This window comes from Lissotriton helveticus, chromosome 8, assembly GCF_964261635.1.
Source record: "Lissotriton helveticus chromosome 8, aLisHel1.1, whole genome shotgun sequence".
Lineage (NCBI taxonomy): Eukaryota > Metazoa > Chordata > Amphibia > Caudata > Salamandridae > Lissotriton > Lissotriton helveticus.
Window position 1 is genome coordinate 1,140,735,740 of NC_136069.1, and position 16,592 is coordinate 1,140,752,331.

Here is a 16,592-nt window from a genome sequence, read left to right on the forward strand (position 1 = left end):
ATGTCCTGTCATATTATCAGGCAGCCCACTTTTTAGTATTGAATAAGTGGTGGTATGGAGATCGGGGTGACCCGGCTTACGCCCTGGAGAGGTTTTTGATGGAGCCAGACACTGTACATACGTTATTATACTCGGCAGGGAAGAGGAAGAGGCTCCCAGTGGTTACACAGGTGGTCTTTCAGATCTGGCGACAGGCGCTTTGCCGCATGGGATGGTGGAACAGGCTGACTGAGGAGACCCCGCTGTGGCAGAATGGTCGCTTACCGGCTTTGGCGGCCTTGCAGGGGTTCCACGGCTGAGACGCCATAGGGATCTCGGCGTTGGGCCATGTAATGAAAAGCACGACCCTTAAATCATTCCAGGAACTGAGGGACGAATTTGACATGCCCCAAACCCAGTTCTTCAAATACTTGCAGTTCCGACATGCCATCTCCCCTGCCCTGGAGGGTCTAGACTCCTTACCTGAATTCAGCCCTCTGGAAGCAAAGTTATTTATGGGTGAATTAGAGGAAAAGCAAATTTCCTGCATCTATCAGTCGTTGGTTACCCATTGCTCCTCCTCTCTAGACAAATTGCGGACCACATGGGAGGGAGATGTGGGAGAGCTGGAAGAAGAGGATTGGAGGGAGGCTCTCGCTGCTCCTAGGGAGGCGGCTGTCGCCGTAAGATTGCGCTTCATCCAATTAAAATATTTACATAGAGCTTACTACACTAGAGAGAGACTGTGGCGGGCCGGTTTGATTGCTTCCCCCGACTGTCTGAGATGTGGCCGGAGGTGGGCACTTTCCTACATACGGTATGGTCTTGTGGGGCACTGGAGAGATTCTGGACGAGTGTTTGGGACTGCTTAGATGAGGTGTTGGGCTGGAAGCTCCCCCGTACATCGCAGCTGGGCCTTCTCCATGTAACGGAACAAGTGGGTGGCAACATCTATAAACGACACTTACTGCTCCTTGACCTTACTGTGGCCAAGAGGGATGTGGCCCGCGCCTGGAAGGACTCTAGGGCCCCCCCGGTAAGAGTGTGGAAACAGAGATTAGATTACTGTATGGGATTAGAGCGTCCAGTGTTTGAGGCCCGAGGTTGCCCCAGGAAGCGCTACAAAATATGGAAGAGATGGGCGGAGTACAGGGGATTGTGGCTGGAGCCGCCAGCACAGCGGGATGTCGCTGCTGAACAACTATTTTGAGAACCAGGGTGAGGGAAAGTGTGTATCATCAGTTTCATAATGACAGTTTTTCTTGGACCTGTGCGGACATCGTGAAAGGGGCTAGGGCAGGATCCGGGAGGGGGTAGATATTACGGGGCAGGGGGGGTGGGAGAATTCCGACACTTATGTTTTATTTTGACTGCTGTATTGATTGATATTCTTTGAATTTTGATCGTATACTCACAGCCCCTCCGGTGTTCGAAGTACTGTGGTTGCCTTGCAATCTTACTCGAGAAAACAATAAAACTTTGTTCTGAAAAAAAAAGCGAACTTTGTTAGACACAAACAGGCCTCTGCCTAACCACATAAGGAAAATTGTTTTGTCTAAAGAACACCCACTCTTCAAAGAAACCTCAATGCTATGCTTGTAGGGTACCCTTTGTGCATTCTCTGCACCTGGTACAACATACACTTAGTTATTTAGCTAGAGTTGAGGATTTAATTCATACTCAATCCTCTGCTGGGCTATTTTACCCATGCAATTTTCACTTGGTTAGATGAAAGTCACTCTCTTCGCAACATGCTCAAATAGATTCCATCAACAGTGACAAAATGTAGGATTGCTATGGTGACATCTTGCAGTTCTTCTATTCGATCTGGGTTCGAGTCTCGGTAACGACGCCAAAACCTCCTGTGATTCTGGGCAAATCACTTAATCTCCCCGTGCCTAAAATGAAAGTGTGTCCTCATGTAACGTAACTGGAAAATATGTAAAGCGCTCTGATACCGGATTCGGGTCTAGTTCGCGCTATATAAAACTCTGCAAAAAAAAAAAAAGAAAAAAAAAAACCTACTCTAGAAACACCTTCAGAAAAGGAAGAGTACAGAATTGAACTTTTTGGGCATTTAGAGGAAGATGATGTGCTTAGAGTGGTCGTCCAACAATAAAGAATGTGCACCTTTCACACATTTGTTTTCATGGTTGTCATATATATAAGATACTATGTCCACTACATTATAACTGTGGGTGTTTTCCCACAGTCGAAGGCTTTGATAAAGCAATGCTGTTTCAGTGCAAGCATCTAGAGCAAAGACTGCGATGCCACACATCACAAAACTATTGTGATGGCAGCTTCACCTAATAGTTGCAGAAAATAGTTAGCAATAAAGTGAGACATACATTGCATAGTAACTGGTGTCAAAATAATTATGTAAAATGCTGTTAGTCAAAGTTCTGGCGTGTTTTTTATTAAAGGAAAATATGGTGGGTAACTTACCGAGACCCACAGAGGCAGCACAGTTGGTTTTTTCCCTGATCTCGGTACGAATGGCACTTGCAATATCATCAGGAGTTAGCCTACATTCAGCAAGGATTTCGGTAATGTCTACAAGGGCCTCATCACAACTGACGGCTTCAATATCATGTGTATAACTATTAAGATAAAAACAAAAATACCTAAGCAGAAGAAGTGTTCATTAAGGGTGACAACTTTAAATTATCAAGGTACAGAAACGACCAGAAAGCAAGAAGATTGAAAGTTTTCTGGAAAAAAATTGAGCTTCTGTTTGACTGTAAAGTTAAACATAAAAATATACAATGACCGCTTTCTTAAGATCAGCATTGACACCACTTGTTTTATTAAAACAGAAAAAACGTATTACACTCCTTTCATCCTAAGTTACGTAGTACCACATGTAGGCTTATACCAAAAGGAGCTCATTAGACATTCACATTTAGAACTAATTAAATTATTGCATAATGATACACTAACAGTATACAATTTAGTCATGTACGATTCACACATCTTTGGACGTGGGTCTCATATTTTATCGCACATCCTTTTAATTCCAGAATGCACGAGTGGAGTTTCTTAAAAATAGAGAGCAATGACATTTAGCATTCCTACCAAGTAAACATCAGACAAGACAGTTAAGATGGGCTTCCAACCTTTGAGTGGTAAAAACTGTACTGCCTTAACTGCTTGTGCAAGTCATTCTTTTTAAATGTGCCAGATGGAGAAATGCAGAGGTTATTAAACATCACCCCTGAAGGATCTAGCTCAACCTTGTGATTTATAATCAAGCACATTTAGTAACAGTTTCCAATAGTTTTTGGGCTATGCAGCAACTTACCAGCATTTAGATTAGATTACCTGGACAGAACTTACATCTCCAGCACAGTGATTTAGCCATCACATTTATGTTTTGTATCATTAAAGGAGAACATAACTTCATACTATAATCCTCTGTTGACTTACATTACTACCAAGCTTGGGCTGCTTGTTTTTTTTAAATAGTTCTCATGTAAGTTGAATAAGTTGCATTTGGGATTTGAATTCAATGTTCAACTTCAAAGTCAGTCCTCTATTTTTCTAAATAGGATACAATATTCTGCTAGATGAGAGTGCACATTTTGGAAGTTGATCTTTTTCAATGAAAAGGGTCTTTTAGTAATCATGTTATTTTGAGATGTTTGTAAGTCTTGTATAAGACCTCCTCTATTAGTGGCATAAGAGCTTTCAGCAAAGTGGCATGGTTCCATACTACACTCATAAGATAATAATAAGCTTTCTGTGAAACAAGTACTGGTGTGAAAGAACTATTGTGTATTACTTGGCGTATGATGTGTATTCCTTTTTGAAGCCACTCTTGCCAATGTAATCTCTTACCTGCTTATCAAATGTCAGTTGTGTGACAAACGGAAGAGAACATGAGTAGTCTGGAGTTTACTTTAGGGTTTGCACATCCATAACAGAATGTGAGGTCTTAATTGTTACCAAAATGAGGCTGAACTTTGACCTTATCAGCTGTCCATGGTTATAAAGTGTAACTGGCGAACTTTTCCTCGGGTGGACAGGTCTGAATCACATGCATGCAGCCAAAATCTAGCCTCATGTAGAATAAATGGCCTACGGTAATTACTAAGGTTAACAACCCGTAGTTGACTCTGTCTACATTGTTCATTCTGTGCTGATCTGCTGTAGCAAATTTGATGTAATACAGACTTATTTTGATATTGAAAGGTGTGCGCTCAAACCTGAGTTTCAAAAACGGATATTTCTAGAGCATAAACAATCTGTTACACTAGTTGGGTAAAATAAAGTACAACAAACACTTTCTTTAAAGTAAGTTGCAATTTGGAGACTGTACAGAAACAACCTGTGATTTGGTACAGAATAATTCAAATGAAACCTTCTTTACCTTGCTAGTGTTTCATAGAGGGTTCGTGCAACTTCTTTGTAGGAGTCAAAGTCATACGGTACTGCGATAAGATTTGGACATAGCTGTTTTGCTTGCCCAAAAAACATTCCATTCCTTACACCAGCTTGTCTAAAAATGGAAACAACATGAGCAGAAATGTTTAAAGAATCTTTACAATTAGTATAGTATACAAAGCATCTCATCTAAACCTTTTTCTTACTTACCTACAATCTTAACTTCAACATGGATATTTTTGATCATGTTAATAACCTTTAGAATATTATAAAGTCTGATGAACTCAAGTAAACCCTTCATAAAGATTTTTGGCACTGGCAAAAAATCGCAATATTTTTACTGCTTTTAAGCACATACTCTAATGTGTACAAGGACCTTTTTCTCTTTAACATCCTAGATAAATGCACTGCCGTAGGACAGCCATTACCATTTCATCTGGACATCAGTGAAGGATAAGAATCATTTTAACACAGTAAACAGGATGGGTTGTACAGTAAACGACATAATACAGAAATCCACAATACTGAACTAGTAGTATGGGCACTAGGGTAGTCACCTCACTCCTTGTCATCATAAAACCAGTTTCCACTCTTGGGCTTTAACTATAAATTATTGCTACCAGATGTGCTGGTTTCATTGGTTCAATAGAGGCAAATCACAGCTATCCAGCCTGAATGCATTAGATTTGCACATGAAAATCCCAAACTGGAAATAGTGTCTGTGATGAGAGTGAAAACCACGATGGCAAAACAAAAGTTATATATAGATACCCATTAGAATGGCTGCCCTCAGACAATACATACAAAAGACCAGATAATAGTGCTTCCCAGTAGAAATCTGGTTTAGCCACTGGAACTCATTAAGGACAAAAATATATGTGCAACTTGCCTCCACTTGGATAATAATAAATAATTTTAACATCGTATTTGTTAGTGCTGATTCCTGCAGTAGTGTGGTAGTACTGAGGACCATAAATAACTGGTGCAGTTACCTGCATCAAAGGTGCTTAATTTATCACAAAGCCTGCATCGTTAATCTAGTTAGTTAGTATCTGTTATTACTTCAAACAAATCCCTGCAAAACATTTGAACAGATTTCCAGCTCTCAGCCTGGCATAACTGACCAAAAGGAATGTTACGAAGGAGGGCTGCAGTGAATGTATAGTCTATTGTAGAATATGCGCTTGGTTTATAAGATAAAGGTTGATTAACTCATCATAGCAGATCCTCATGTAGGACACAATCCATTTTGCAACAAATTATTGAATAGATAAGACAGATGAAGGCAGACAGGACAACCAAATAACATTTAATTGTAGCCTCTGTCCTCCCACCATGCAGCTGACATCATGATTCACAGGGCATCCAAAAGGTGAGTGTTAAAAGGAGCTAATCCTTCTGACAAGCATCACTGAACAAATGTGTTTCAAGTACCCTGCATTAATAGACTTTGAAGTGGGTTTCTGACAGCCAAGAGAGCATCTGCAACTTACCATGACGGCCATAAATCTGTATCTAAGACCAATCACAGCAATGTGCTTTTAGTGGATACTTTGATCTGCATAAAAACTGCAAATTTTAGCCCAAAAATGTCATCCCTCAAATTGAGTCGATATTTCGACCCTTTAAGTCGCAGCGGGTCTCATCAAAACCGAGCGTCTCTCTAACAATCTGTAATTAAAAAGAAGAGGACACAATCTAAACTATGCTGGCTACTGAGGATTCTTAATATTCCCAGGAAAATTGAAACATGCCCTAGACTATAATACAACATTGATGCAATTACTGGGATGTCATTCGTGAACTTTTGAGAACAAATATACAAAAAAACTATGGATTGAACTTTGTTGCTACTATACTGAACTGACATCCCGGTTATCTTTTGATGTATATTAGTAATCACCCACTTCTCACCTTACTAGACTTCATTGTTGGCACTAGTGCACATTATTCATGGTATTATGATGATGTAATAAAATATTCTTTATGGCAGGAAGAGTGGCTCATATGTGCATTTTTTGTGCAGATGACATTATCCACTAAATGTATATTGACAGTTCAGATAGATTCAAGAAACCTATTGACAAAAGATACCATGGAACCATTGTACGTGTTCTAAACCGCACGCAAGAGAACCACTTTTCAATACAATTCAAGGATATAATCTCATCACTGCTCATATATCAGTAAATTCCATATAAATATTTCAGAACCAGAAAGTTGAAATAAAATCCAATCAGATGTCATACTACTTTCAATATCTGTGTGAGTGTTACTGAAATTTTCAACATCCGCCAACATCAAAACCCTTTGTCATCTATAGTATTCTATGTAATGAAATACCTACCCTTGGGTTTTACCAAGGGTGATGAAAATCTTCTTAAAACCGATTACCATTTATAAATGCTTTACACAATAAATAAGTCAGTCCTAACTCCTTTGTCTTAACATTTCATAATAAACAGATCAAACTTGATCAGTAACTTGTCATCATAACCACTTAAAAATATTGCATTAAGCACACGCTTTCCCACAAGACAAGGATTGTAATACTGGCACTCTTTCTCAGTAGAAGCACACACCTTCTGGCCAATCAAAAGCTTGAAGAAAGGCAGATGGACTACATTTGATGTTTGCAAAAATTGGGGGTATGCCTAATGTCTGAACCCTGGAAAACACTGGCATAACTATGTAAGTGGTAGCAATGACAATTGGGCACATGAGGGCATAGGCTATAACATGCAGACTTTCATCATAGCTTTCATTACATTTGCTAACAGTGATGCTTGCAAACATCTAGAATAGAAATGAAAAGATGCAGGCACAATAACCTACACTTCTGATGTTCACAAAGGATTTTACTTTGATAACAAACAATTACGCACACTTACGGCACTAACATATGGACCCTCGGAGCAGTTTCATGTATGGGGCACACTCCCCTGGCATGTGTCATGACACACTTTAAAACTGGGTGGGACAGATAATCCAGGGCACTATAGCTCACATCTGCACTGGAGACATCACATTATTGCACCTCCTCTTTCCGGGTCACAGGCAGTGCAGTGCACCGGACATTGCCTCTCCCTCGATGTCTGCATCTACATTACGGTGCAGGTACAAGCACTACGTGTTCCCTACTTTGTATGGGACCATATCAACAAGCAAAGGAGGGAGCACCTACTGGAGATTGTGCTGGCGAACATTGAACACCAGTGTGATCTGTATTATAGAAGGAAAAGTGCAAGCATCTGCTGTTCCTTTGTAATACCATAGTGCCCAAGGCAGAGGAGTGGTACAGAAAGTGATAGTTCAGACCTGTTAAGGCCCTTTGGCACTTTACAAATATTATGGGGCCCCAGGGTTTTGAACAAAAATTGAACAAATCAACAAAGTGCACAGAATATTGTCACAGGTTCTATGTCAGCAACATTTAATGAGCTTTCATTCAGTACTTTTTTTTGCTCTCTAGAGACTTCCAAGTTATTTGTGAAAGTAGCTGGATTTGGGATCTCTTTAGTTATAGCTTTTGATTTATTTGACCAATCTCCACCAAATGTAACACACTGAAAGGTTTCCTTTTTAATGAATTTCACCCAGATTTATGTCAAATTGGTTATGAACGACCAAAGTACTTACGGGTGCAACAAATAGAAATTTCTATGGAGTTGTGTGTCATCCTAAACTATACATATGAAATGGTCCTCTGTCATCTGGATGCTTGTTTGACACTGCATAAGTGGGTGAGTGTTATAGTATGGTTTCACCGCAGTCTTAAAATCATTTAGAGCAGGAACATTTTGCCACAACACATTATGTTCGTTGTTGATATACAGCACATAATATTCCTGACTAACTAAATTTTAATACCAAAAATGACTGTTGCCTACGAAAGCCATTTAAGAAAGGGTTAGCAAGAGCAGTGCATTTCACTTACCTAGCTTCATAACTGCAAGATGCAATTACAGCCATTGACAAGGACGAGACATCGCAGTCATCGCCATTCGGTGGTGCTGAATCAAGACACTGCAGTGTTGACTGGCCCAGATTATTAAGAACTGCTGTAAAAAAAAAAAAAAAACTGTGTTGGACAGCAACCATGTCTGCAAAAAATGTCTTGTAAATTGAAGCCAAATAATCATTGAAGAATTATGATCCAACACAACCTTCCTGTAAAAAAAAACCACCTTGGAGTACAAGTATCTTCACAAGGAATGATAGCTGGATTTTAAAGCTAAAACAAACCTAATAAATTGCATCCAATTCCACTGTTGTGGTTCAAGGAAACATCGCCATGCTGATATAATTGTTTTTTGGGGTCTATATGGATGGAATTCCAATAATTGCACATAGGGCATTATTAAAGGATTGTCTGCTTCAAGGGCTAGTGAATTCTCCTTTTATCCAACAGTGGTACAGTTCCAGAAAATAATATCAACGTTATCTTGCACTTTTATAAATGGCATACAATCATAAACAGGATTAACCGGCTCCAGCCAAAGAGAAGTGCATAAATAAGATTAAACTTCAAGGGCTTTCTTCTACGTAGAAACCATTTCCCAGAGGGCACATTGGCCTCATCACCTGGACTGGTAGCTTCAAAAAGGATGAAAAAGACAACCTATTTTAAGGATTGGAAAAAGTATGCAATGAAAATTGGAAGCGACTGTGTTAAAGCTCCCAGCCTGTGTCCAGCGCAATGCTGGGAATTTAGGGCAGCAGCATCACCAAATGTATGGGTGGACTGGCCTGGGCCTCAGTGCTGCAGGTAGTATGGCATGGAGCCAGCCTGTCACTGCAGTGCTGCTCATTCATCAGCATTCAAAGATGCACCCACCCAGAGGATTAACAGATCACCCGTCTGGCTCCAATGCTGGACCTCTCCTGTCACTAATTCTGAATTTCCATTCGGGACACTAAATTCCAACTGCTGTCCAAAAGGAGGCAGGTTTGAAATTAGCAATGAAAAGGAATTGCTACCTTCTCAAAGGACAGGTCACAAGTACACCTACAGGTTACCATCTAATCAATCATGTGAAGCAGCTGCTACACTTGGAGAACTCCCCCCACCCTCCACCCAACTCACATCCAGGACGAGTTTCACTAGTTAACAAGCATTTGAAATGCATTGGTCTTGAATTTTGCGAGAGTTTGAGCTATTGGCATTGTAAACGACAATGCCTTTTATTTCTCTGTTTTGAAAACCTGCAAGCTGTGCGTGTACATGCACTTTGTACTTGTAGTCTTTGCTTACCGGAAGCAAGGCTGGCGGTAATAGGGCCTCTTTTACTGCCAGCCTTGCTTCTGGTAAGCAAGGACTATAAGTACAAAGTGCATGCTTACGCACCACTTGCAGGTTTTTTAAACAGATAAATAAAAGGCATTGTTATTTACAACGCCAATAGCCCAAACTCTCGCAAATGCGAGACATATTGCATTGCAAAGGCTTGTTTTTAACAGCAGTCAATTTGCCTGCTAACGCGCTTCTGATACATACATTGCAATTGTTGCATTTGTAATTATTGTAACCAACAATACTTTATCATACGATTAACTTTAATTTAAAGCCTATGTGTTTATAACATGATCTTAGAAATTCCTTAAAAACCATTAGCCATGGCCTGACATACCAAATTATGTGTGCTTCAAAATGAGACAATTACGAACTGCTGCCGCGTGCCCCCATAGGTAATACAATGTTGTCTGTCTGTAAATGCAACTGGTGCTCATGTAAAGCACTCTGATACCTTTGGGGGGAGTTTGTGCTATATACAACTACAAACAAAACGTATACAGGATGTTCCCATGTCAGAGAAATACTAATGCTGAAGTAATGGTAACATAACAAACAAGATCTCAACCTAGAGGAAAATAATATTCAAAAAGTGACACTGTATTGAGCTTTATTCTACTGAAACCAGCTGGAGTAAAAAAGGAGGCTGAATGTCAAAGAATCAAGCACAGTGACAGTGGGCGAGTGTTTAGGTGTTCAATCTCCTTTACATGGCTCAAACTAACGGTTTGGGAGGCTGCAATGACACTCCGGCTGCGGGTTTCCATAATCGAAACTCTGCACATCTTCAGAGAAAGCAACTAGTAAGTAACGTGACTTAAGAAGATTGGCTGAATAGCCCAGCCCACTGGCTTGGTCAGCCAATGGCCGCTATTGTCTCTAATGACACTCTACCCCAATATGGCAGCCGCCTTCTGCTTCTGGGAGGGGGACGAAAGCGTTGCTTAGAGCTGGGCAGTACCACAGGAACAGTTGGAAAGGTGTGGGCTGAGTGATGCATAGGGAAAATGGCAAGCCATTCTGGAAGGAAGCAATTCTGGAAGGGCAACATCTCTAAAGTTCCTGGAAGGTCTGCGCATGGTTCTGTTTATAACATTCAGATTATCGCCGCAGCCCACTGCGGCAATGCAGTAAACACAGCATGATGTATTGATGACAGAGGGTGGGGTATGTCTCCGCAGCAAATCCCCCTAAGGCGCTTGTACTGCTGTCAGACAGGACTCTGCAGCTTCTGTTCTGCAGTTGCCATGCCTCTCCATGATAAACAAACTCAGGGAGCAGGTCTGTGAATGTATCCACACCGCAAATGAAGTAAATATTAAAAGGAAGGGCTCTCGCCACTGTTACCACTGAGTGACTCAACACTAATCTAGAGCAAACATTTGAAATGCAATAGGCCTTGCATTTATGAGACTTTGAGCTATTGGCATTGTAAATAACAATAGTTTAAACTCTTGCAAATGCGAAACCTATTTTGGTAAATGCACCCATGCCGGACTTTCACGTTGACAGGGGCGACGCCCCTTTCTTTAGACGAGCCGCGTCTTAAGAAAGGTCTGCAGCAGCCATAAATGTAAAAGCGCGGTATGCAATGCTTTTACAAAAAAAAGCATTTGTTAGGCAAGTTCACAAACAAATGCTTCTGTTCTTGGAAAAGTGCCCCATGCCACGGTTTCACTTCAATAGCTAACGCGGCCCTTTCTTTAGATGTAACTTGTCTGAAGAACAAACCGAAAAAAGGGGACAAAGCATGCGGCTGTGTTAGGAACCGCAAATAAAACAAAGGCGCGTCTGCCACCGCGGCGTGCCGTACTATTAAAAAAACAACAATAAAACATTAGGATAGGACGCGTCTTGCCTGCAAAAGCAGACAAGTGAAAACCACTGAAAGAAATAGTGCTCGGAGGCTGTAATTAAAGCCTGCCTAGTAACTACACAAGTAAGAGGGCCTGTCCTTATGCAAGGTTACAAGATGAGATAAGGCAGTACTAAGGAGGGACTACTAAGCCTATAGACCAATAAAAAGACACAGTTTATAAAGGACAATGACACAAGCCAATGAACAATGTGGGCGGAGAGTGAGCAGAGCTTCAAGTCGATACCTCGATACAGCATGCCTCGCAGAGCAGCGCATGCGCTGACCTGGCTCGACCTAAAAATGCCACACACCAAAAGCAACAAAGTTTCATACTCCTAAAAAAACGATATTGGTCTTATGTTCTTTACCTAAAAAGTACTCAACATGACCATCTGTTCAATCATCATGAGTGCCAGTTACATCGTTACACCTCACTCTGCTTCATCTATGACTTTAGCTTTGTAAACAAGGAGTCTTCTGCCAATATAGACAACATTAAAAATAAAACCACTCTCAAAATGTCAATTAAATTTAGCAGACGCATTCATAATACCTGCTTTGCCTTTATCGGTCTTGTTTTGGTAATACTGCCATTCCAGCTGGGGGTTAGCCCCTGGACGCTGTGTTATCTTCGTTGCACCTCTGTTGCTTGTTACAGCCACTGGTTGCCCTGTAGAAATGAAGTAAACCAATTACATTCTAAAGGACTGCAAATGGTATATATAATACAGTATTACTCTATCTGTTAGACACACAGTTGCCGATAAGTTCTCATGATACTGTGACGCTAGGAAGAAAACATACTTGCAAAACTGCAGATAAAAACCACTAGCAAAATTACAGAGAAAAATCTGGAACAGTAGATTTAAAAAACACAATTAAAAGCAAGAACTGCCATGACTTGCTAGGTTATTTGCCAAAAAACAAACCGGGAAAACGCATGTGTAAAAGTAGAGCTTTCTAATCACTCTTAACCCCTTCGCTGCGGGGGTTATTCCCCAGCTGTGCTGGGGGGGAGGGGGCGCGCACAGCGCCCCCATGCTCATGACGAGCTCAGCTCGTCATGAGCTACGGCGCTCTGGTGCTCATGACGAGCTCAGCTCGTCACAGGTGTATTGGCTCCCGAGGAACGCTCAGCACAGCGGGGGAATTCTCCCCGCACCTGAGCGGTGCGGGGAGAATTGGGCTCGTCATGAGCGTCCAAGGTGTTAAAAAATGGAAGAAAACAGAAAATAATGTATAAATACATCAAACCTACATTACTTGGGCTAATACATACATGACAATTGATGAAATCAATTCATGCCCACTAAACCTGAATAAGACCCACGTATATTAAAATTAACCTCATTGAAATGAAAAGGAAGCTCACTGAAAACCACCAAGAAAGTGTCATGTGAATCACAATACTTCATCATTTTCACTTTACACTTATCAACATCTAGATAGCTTTTCACAAAGTGACAATTTTTCAATCTTTTTGGAAATAAGCACTCATCATAAACTGCCCTTTCAGCTGTGATGCACAAGTCCATTCACCTGGGCAATTAATTCATCTCTGGGGCACCGGAGCTTTCCTTGCCATTAACAAGCAATGCTCCTATGGGTCAGCATCAAGCCCAACATATACATATATAATGTCATGCCTGAGAAAGTGAACATTGCCCTGCATACCTAGCACAGCCAAAAGTAATCAATTCAGTGTACACCCTGATCCAAAACCAAGTGATCACCGTACACCGTCAGAGCATATGAAAGAAGGAAGTAAGGGCTACATGTGCAAGGCATTTTTGAGGGCACAAATAGCCCAATACACAGAATTGGGCCAGCCGTGATTGCAAAAATGCTTTTTGGGATGTACAAAGCCCAAACTGTGATTCAGTAGCTTGTTACAGAATCATAATTTGGGTTTTGCCATTCGGTGTAAGGAAGGGGAGTGTTGTGGGTGCCCCTTCCTAATACTGAGTTGGAATGTTATGTACACATTGTTTGCGACCGAAATGCTGTTGCAAAACATTTACAATTTACCCATTAGCAGATGGAAAGGGGTCCCCAAATGCCTTTTTGGTGTCAAGTGCATCACTAAAAGGCACACAACCATTATAGCCCAGTTCATATAAAGGCCATGTAGGTTCAAAATGACAGTGGGACATGAAGTCTGACCTGTCAGGATGAATGAGACATCAAGGGTCACCTATGCAAGAATCTTAGTTTCTACATTCAACATAAAATGTGGGTGATAAGACAAACATTTCCCTTATGCATTAATGTAACAATCATCTGCATCAAGTGTGCTGGGATTCTTCTTTAAAACAGCATCAGGAGGAGGTACAGGAAGCAATGGCAGACAAGGTCAGAGATGCTTTTGTGTACATGGACAAGGACGACATTGGGGCCCATCCTTATCCCTGTTTGCATCTGATGTCAACCATGCTTCTCAATCGTTGTAGTTGGAACCAGTGTAAGTGAGGTAGTAAATGTCGCCCTCAAACAAAACATGTAACTGGGTGCTGATTATGGCTCTCTAGAGATAATTCAGATGTATAACCCTGTGTTTATAGTACCATCACCTTCAATCATGCATTATTGATAGTCTCCCAAGAAAACAATGATGGCACAGTGTGGGTCACTGCAGAATGAAATTCAGGGTCCGGCTCTTCCGAGTGGCTGCATCCAGTCATGTAGGAACGGCTCTCCGCAGAAGGTTGTTGCTATGCTTCATTCTTGGCACCAGCTCCTCCAGCATCTACTTCTCCATCAACATGTTCAGTTCCTCAACAGTCATCTGTAGCACCTTCTACTTTGGTTGGTGTGCTCAATTTCTCAATTGAAAGAATATTACTGCCACGGGGGAATAACTTCTGGGCTGGACCCACCCCTTCGGATTATGTCCTTTTTGGTCTTGCTAGTTTTTTTGCATGAGATTTGTCTGTTGACACCAAACTTGAGAGGTGAGCCCCTCTAAAGTCACATTACACAGATGACTGCAGTAATTTACTTATATAATTCCCCTGCAAAGGCTACACTGCTATTTTCCCCATTCCAATGATCCAGTCTGAGAAGCTTGAGCTGCCTGGGAGTTCAGGATCCCAAATCTCAAGGTGGCCTCCTGATACCCAAAAGGCATATATGAAAAGCACCGGCAGAAGGAAGCAGTGTAACTCACTTCAGATCCACCCAAGCAGGCTTCGACAGTGTCCCTTAGAAACCACGTTGGATGTCTCCATTTCCCTATGGGCAGATAAGCACTGCCCCCACCACCACATAAAATAGAAAACATGCAGGGTCATACATAAGGAATTATTCCATCCAGTCACCAAAAATTCCACCTGTTCCTCCGTTCACTGCAGCTTGTGGTACAACGGTAAACTATCTATTCAGCAGCTCAGCTCTCATTCAGCGTTAAGGGCTTGGTCCATAAGGGAGAGGGAAGACTGCCGGTCCTTGATGACCCTGAGCGACACAAGCGCTTTCTTTTTTCCCAAATGAGATTCAGACCCTATCTTTGTGTGCTTGAAAGATATATTCTATAACTTAGTAGTTCAGGATACATGCTATAAAAGCATGTAAGGAGGGGTTCTCTCAGGCAAGGCGGCACATGGGCTCGGTGAGCACATCAGAAAAAAAACGGAGAACCCTTATGATTTAAAAATAGTCTGGATCTAATCTTCAAACAGTTTCATACTTCGGCCCTTGGTTTCTGCAAGCATACACAAACTGACACTGTAGAGACAAGATTGGCCCCCCCACACATTCCACTCTTTAGAGAAAATAGAGCTTAACTCAGTGAGAGCCTTGACGCAGACTTTAACCTGCTGCTTTGCATCATTTGTAACTTCTTGTTTCCTTACACTAAAAATGTCAGTCATCTTCCCGAAGTCAATCAATCTAATTTTAAAGGAGAACACTTGAGTTAGTTATGCCAACAAAACTTGCTTCAGAGAGAGCAACTGTGGAAGTATCAACTAATCTATTTGCAATCTCAGTCAGTGTTCCCTAAGAGAGAGATTTAAGCCATACTGTCAGATTGCTGCCACCTCTCTCCCATTATCGCTTGCTATGATCGGACACAGCAGGTGGTTATATTTGCAAAGCAAAGGCAAATGATAACTATATTAAGTGGAAGGTAGTTTCCCTTCTGTTGCCCACCCCCTCTAGTTCCACCTCCAGGTGCCCAGCCTATAACCACAGAGGCAGAAAATGACCTGTACCCAAGCCTCAGCACAGGGAATCTTTCAGAAGAGTGCACTTCAAAAAGCAGCCCCCTGGTTGGTCTGAGTCTAGTCCACGTCTACAATAACATCCCAAGACACACCCAACCTTCATGGGAAGTAAAAAGGGATGGAAACACTCAGAGATAGTTTTTGACAGGTCCTCTCTGATCACTCCATCTTTCAAGGGCATGACTAGATGGAGAAGTACCCGCACTCTATGCCCAGTCCATTCACCTTGCAGTCCAATGACAAGTTCTTTACTTGAGGAATATTGGGTGGGTTGTGTGTTCGCATCTTGCAGCAAAGCCAGGCAAAGCCCCCTTGCCTAACTCCTTTTTAAAAAACTTTCAGACACTACATATCAACAAGAAACTGCAGACAAAGCAAAGTCATTACCTTTCTGACACAGCTTGTTATGTTATAGTTTTATTAAGCACACAATTACCTAAACAAGTTTCCTGGCGCTACGAATCCTCAACATAATTAGTCAGAAACCCACAGAATCTATATACTGTCCATCACCAAATTAGAGTCTATACCACCAGGTCTTCAAGGCCTTTCTGAAGTGGATATGTACAGGCAGTTTGCTCATAGGTATGGGCAAAGGACTTTACAATTTAGCAGTTGCCACAGAAAAAGCTCTGCCTCCAGTCCAAGCCCCAATAAAGTCTAGGAACAGAGAAGAAGAGGGCATTCCTGAGAGCACTGTCGGCGATCAGGAACACAGATATTAAATGTTTTCCCCCACAAATAGAAAGGTCCAGACTAATAAATACTTTAATGCACGAGACAGATGGATTTGAATAAGATCCTCTTTGCAACAGGGAGCCAGTGCAAAACAACAGTAGATGCTGAGGCATAT

At 41.5% G+C, this 16,592-nt stretch overlaps 1 protein-coding gene across 1 annotated transcript in view; it reads right to left on the reverse strand.

Annotated features, from left to right (window-relative positions):
* Nucleotides 1-16,592, reverse strand: part of REV1 (REV1 DNA directed polymerase) — a 411,701-nt gene that overhangs the window by 209,785 nt on the left and 185,324 nt on the right. The window contains exons 8-11 of the mRNA XM_078658014.1: nucleotides 12,070-12,186; nucleotides 8,303-8,426; nucleotides 4,352-4,480; nucleotides 2,428-2,582 (exon numbers count right to left, since the gene is read on the reverse strand). Of these exons, the coding sequence (XP_078514140.1) occupies nucleotides 2,428-2,582; nucleotides 4,352-4,480; nucleotides 8,303-8,426; nucleotides 12,070-12,186 (525 nt within the window). The remainder of the gene's footprint in view (nucleotides 1-2,427; nucleotides 2,583-4,351; nucleotides 4,481-8,302; nucleotides 8,427-12,069; nucleotides 12,187-16,592) is intronic.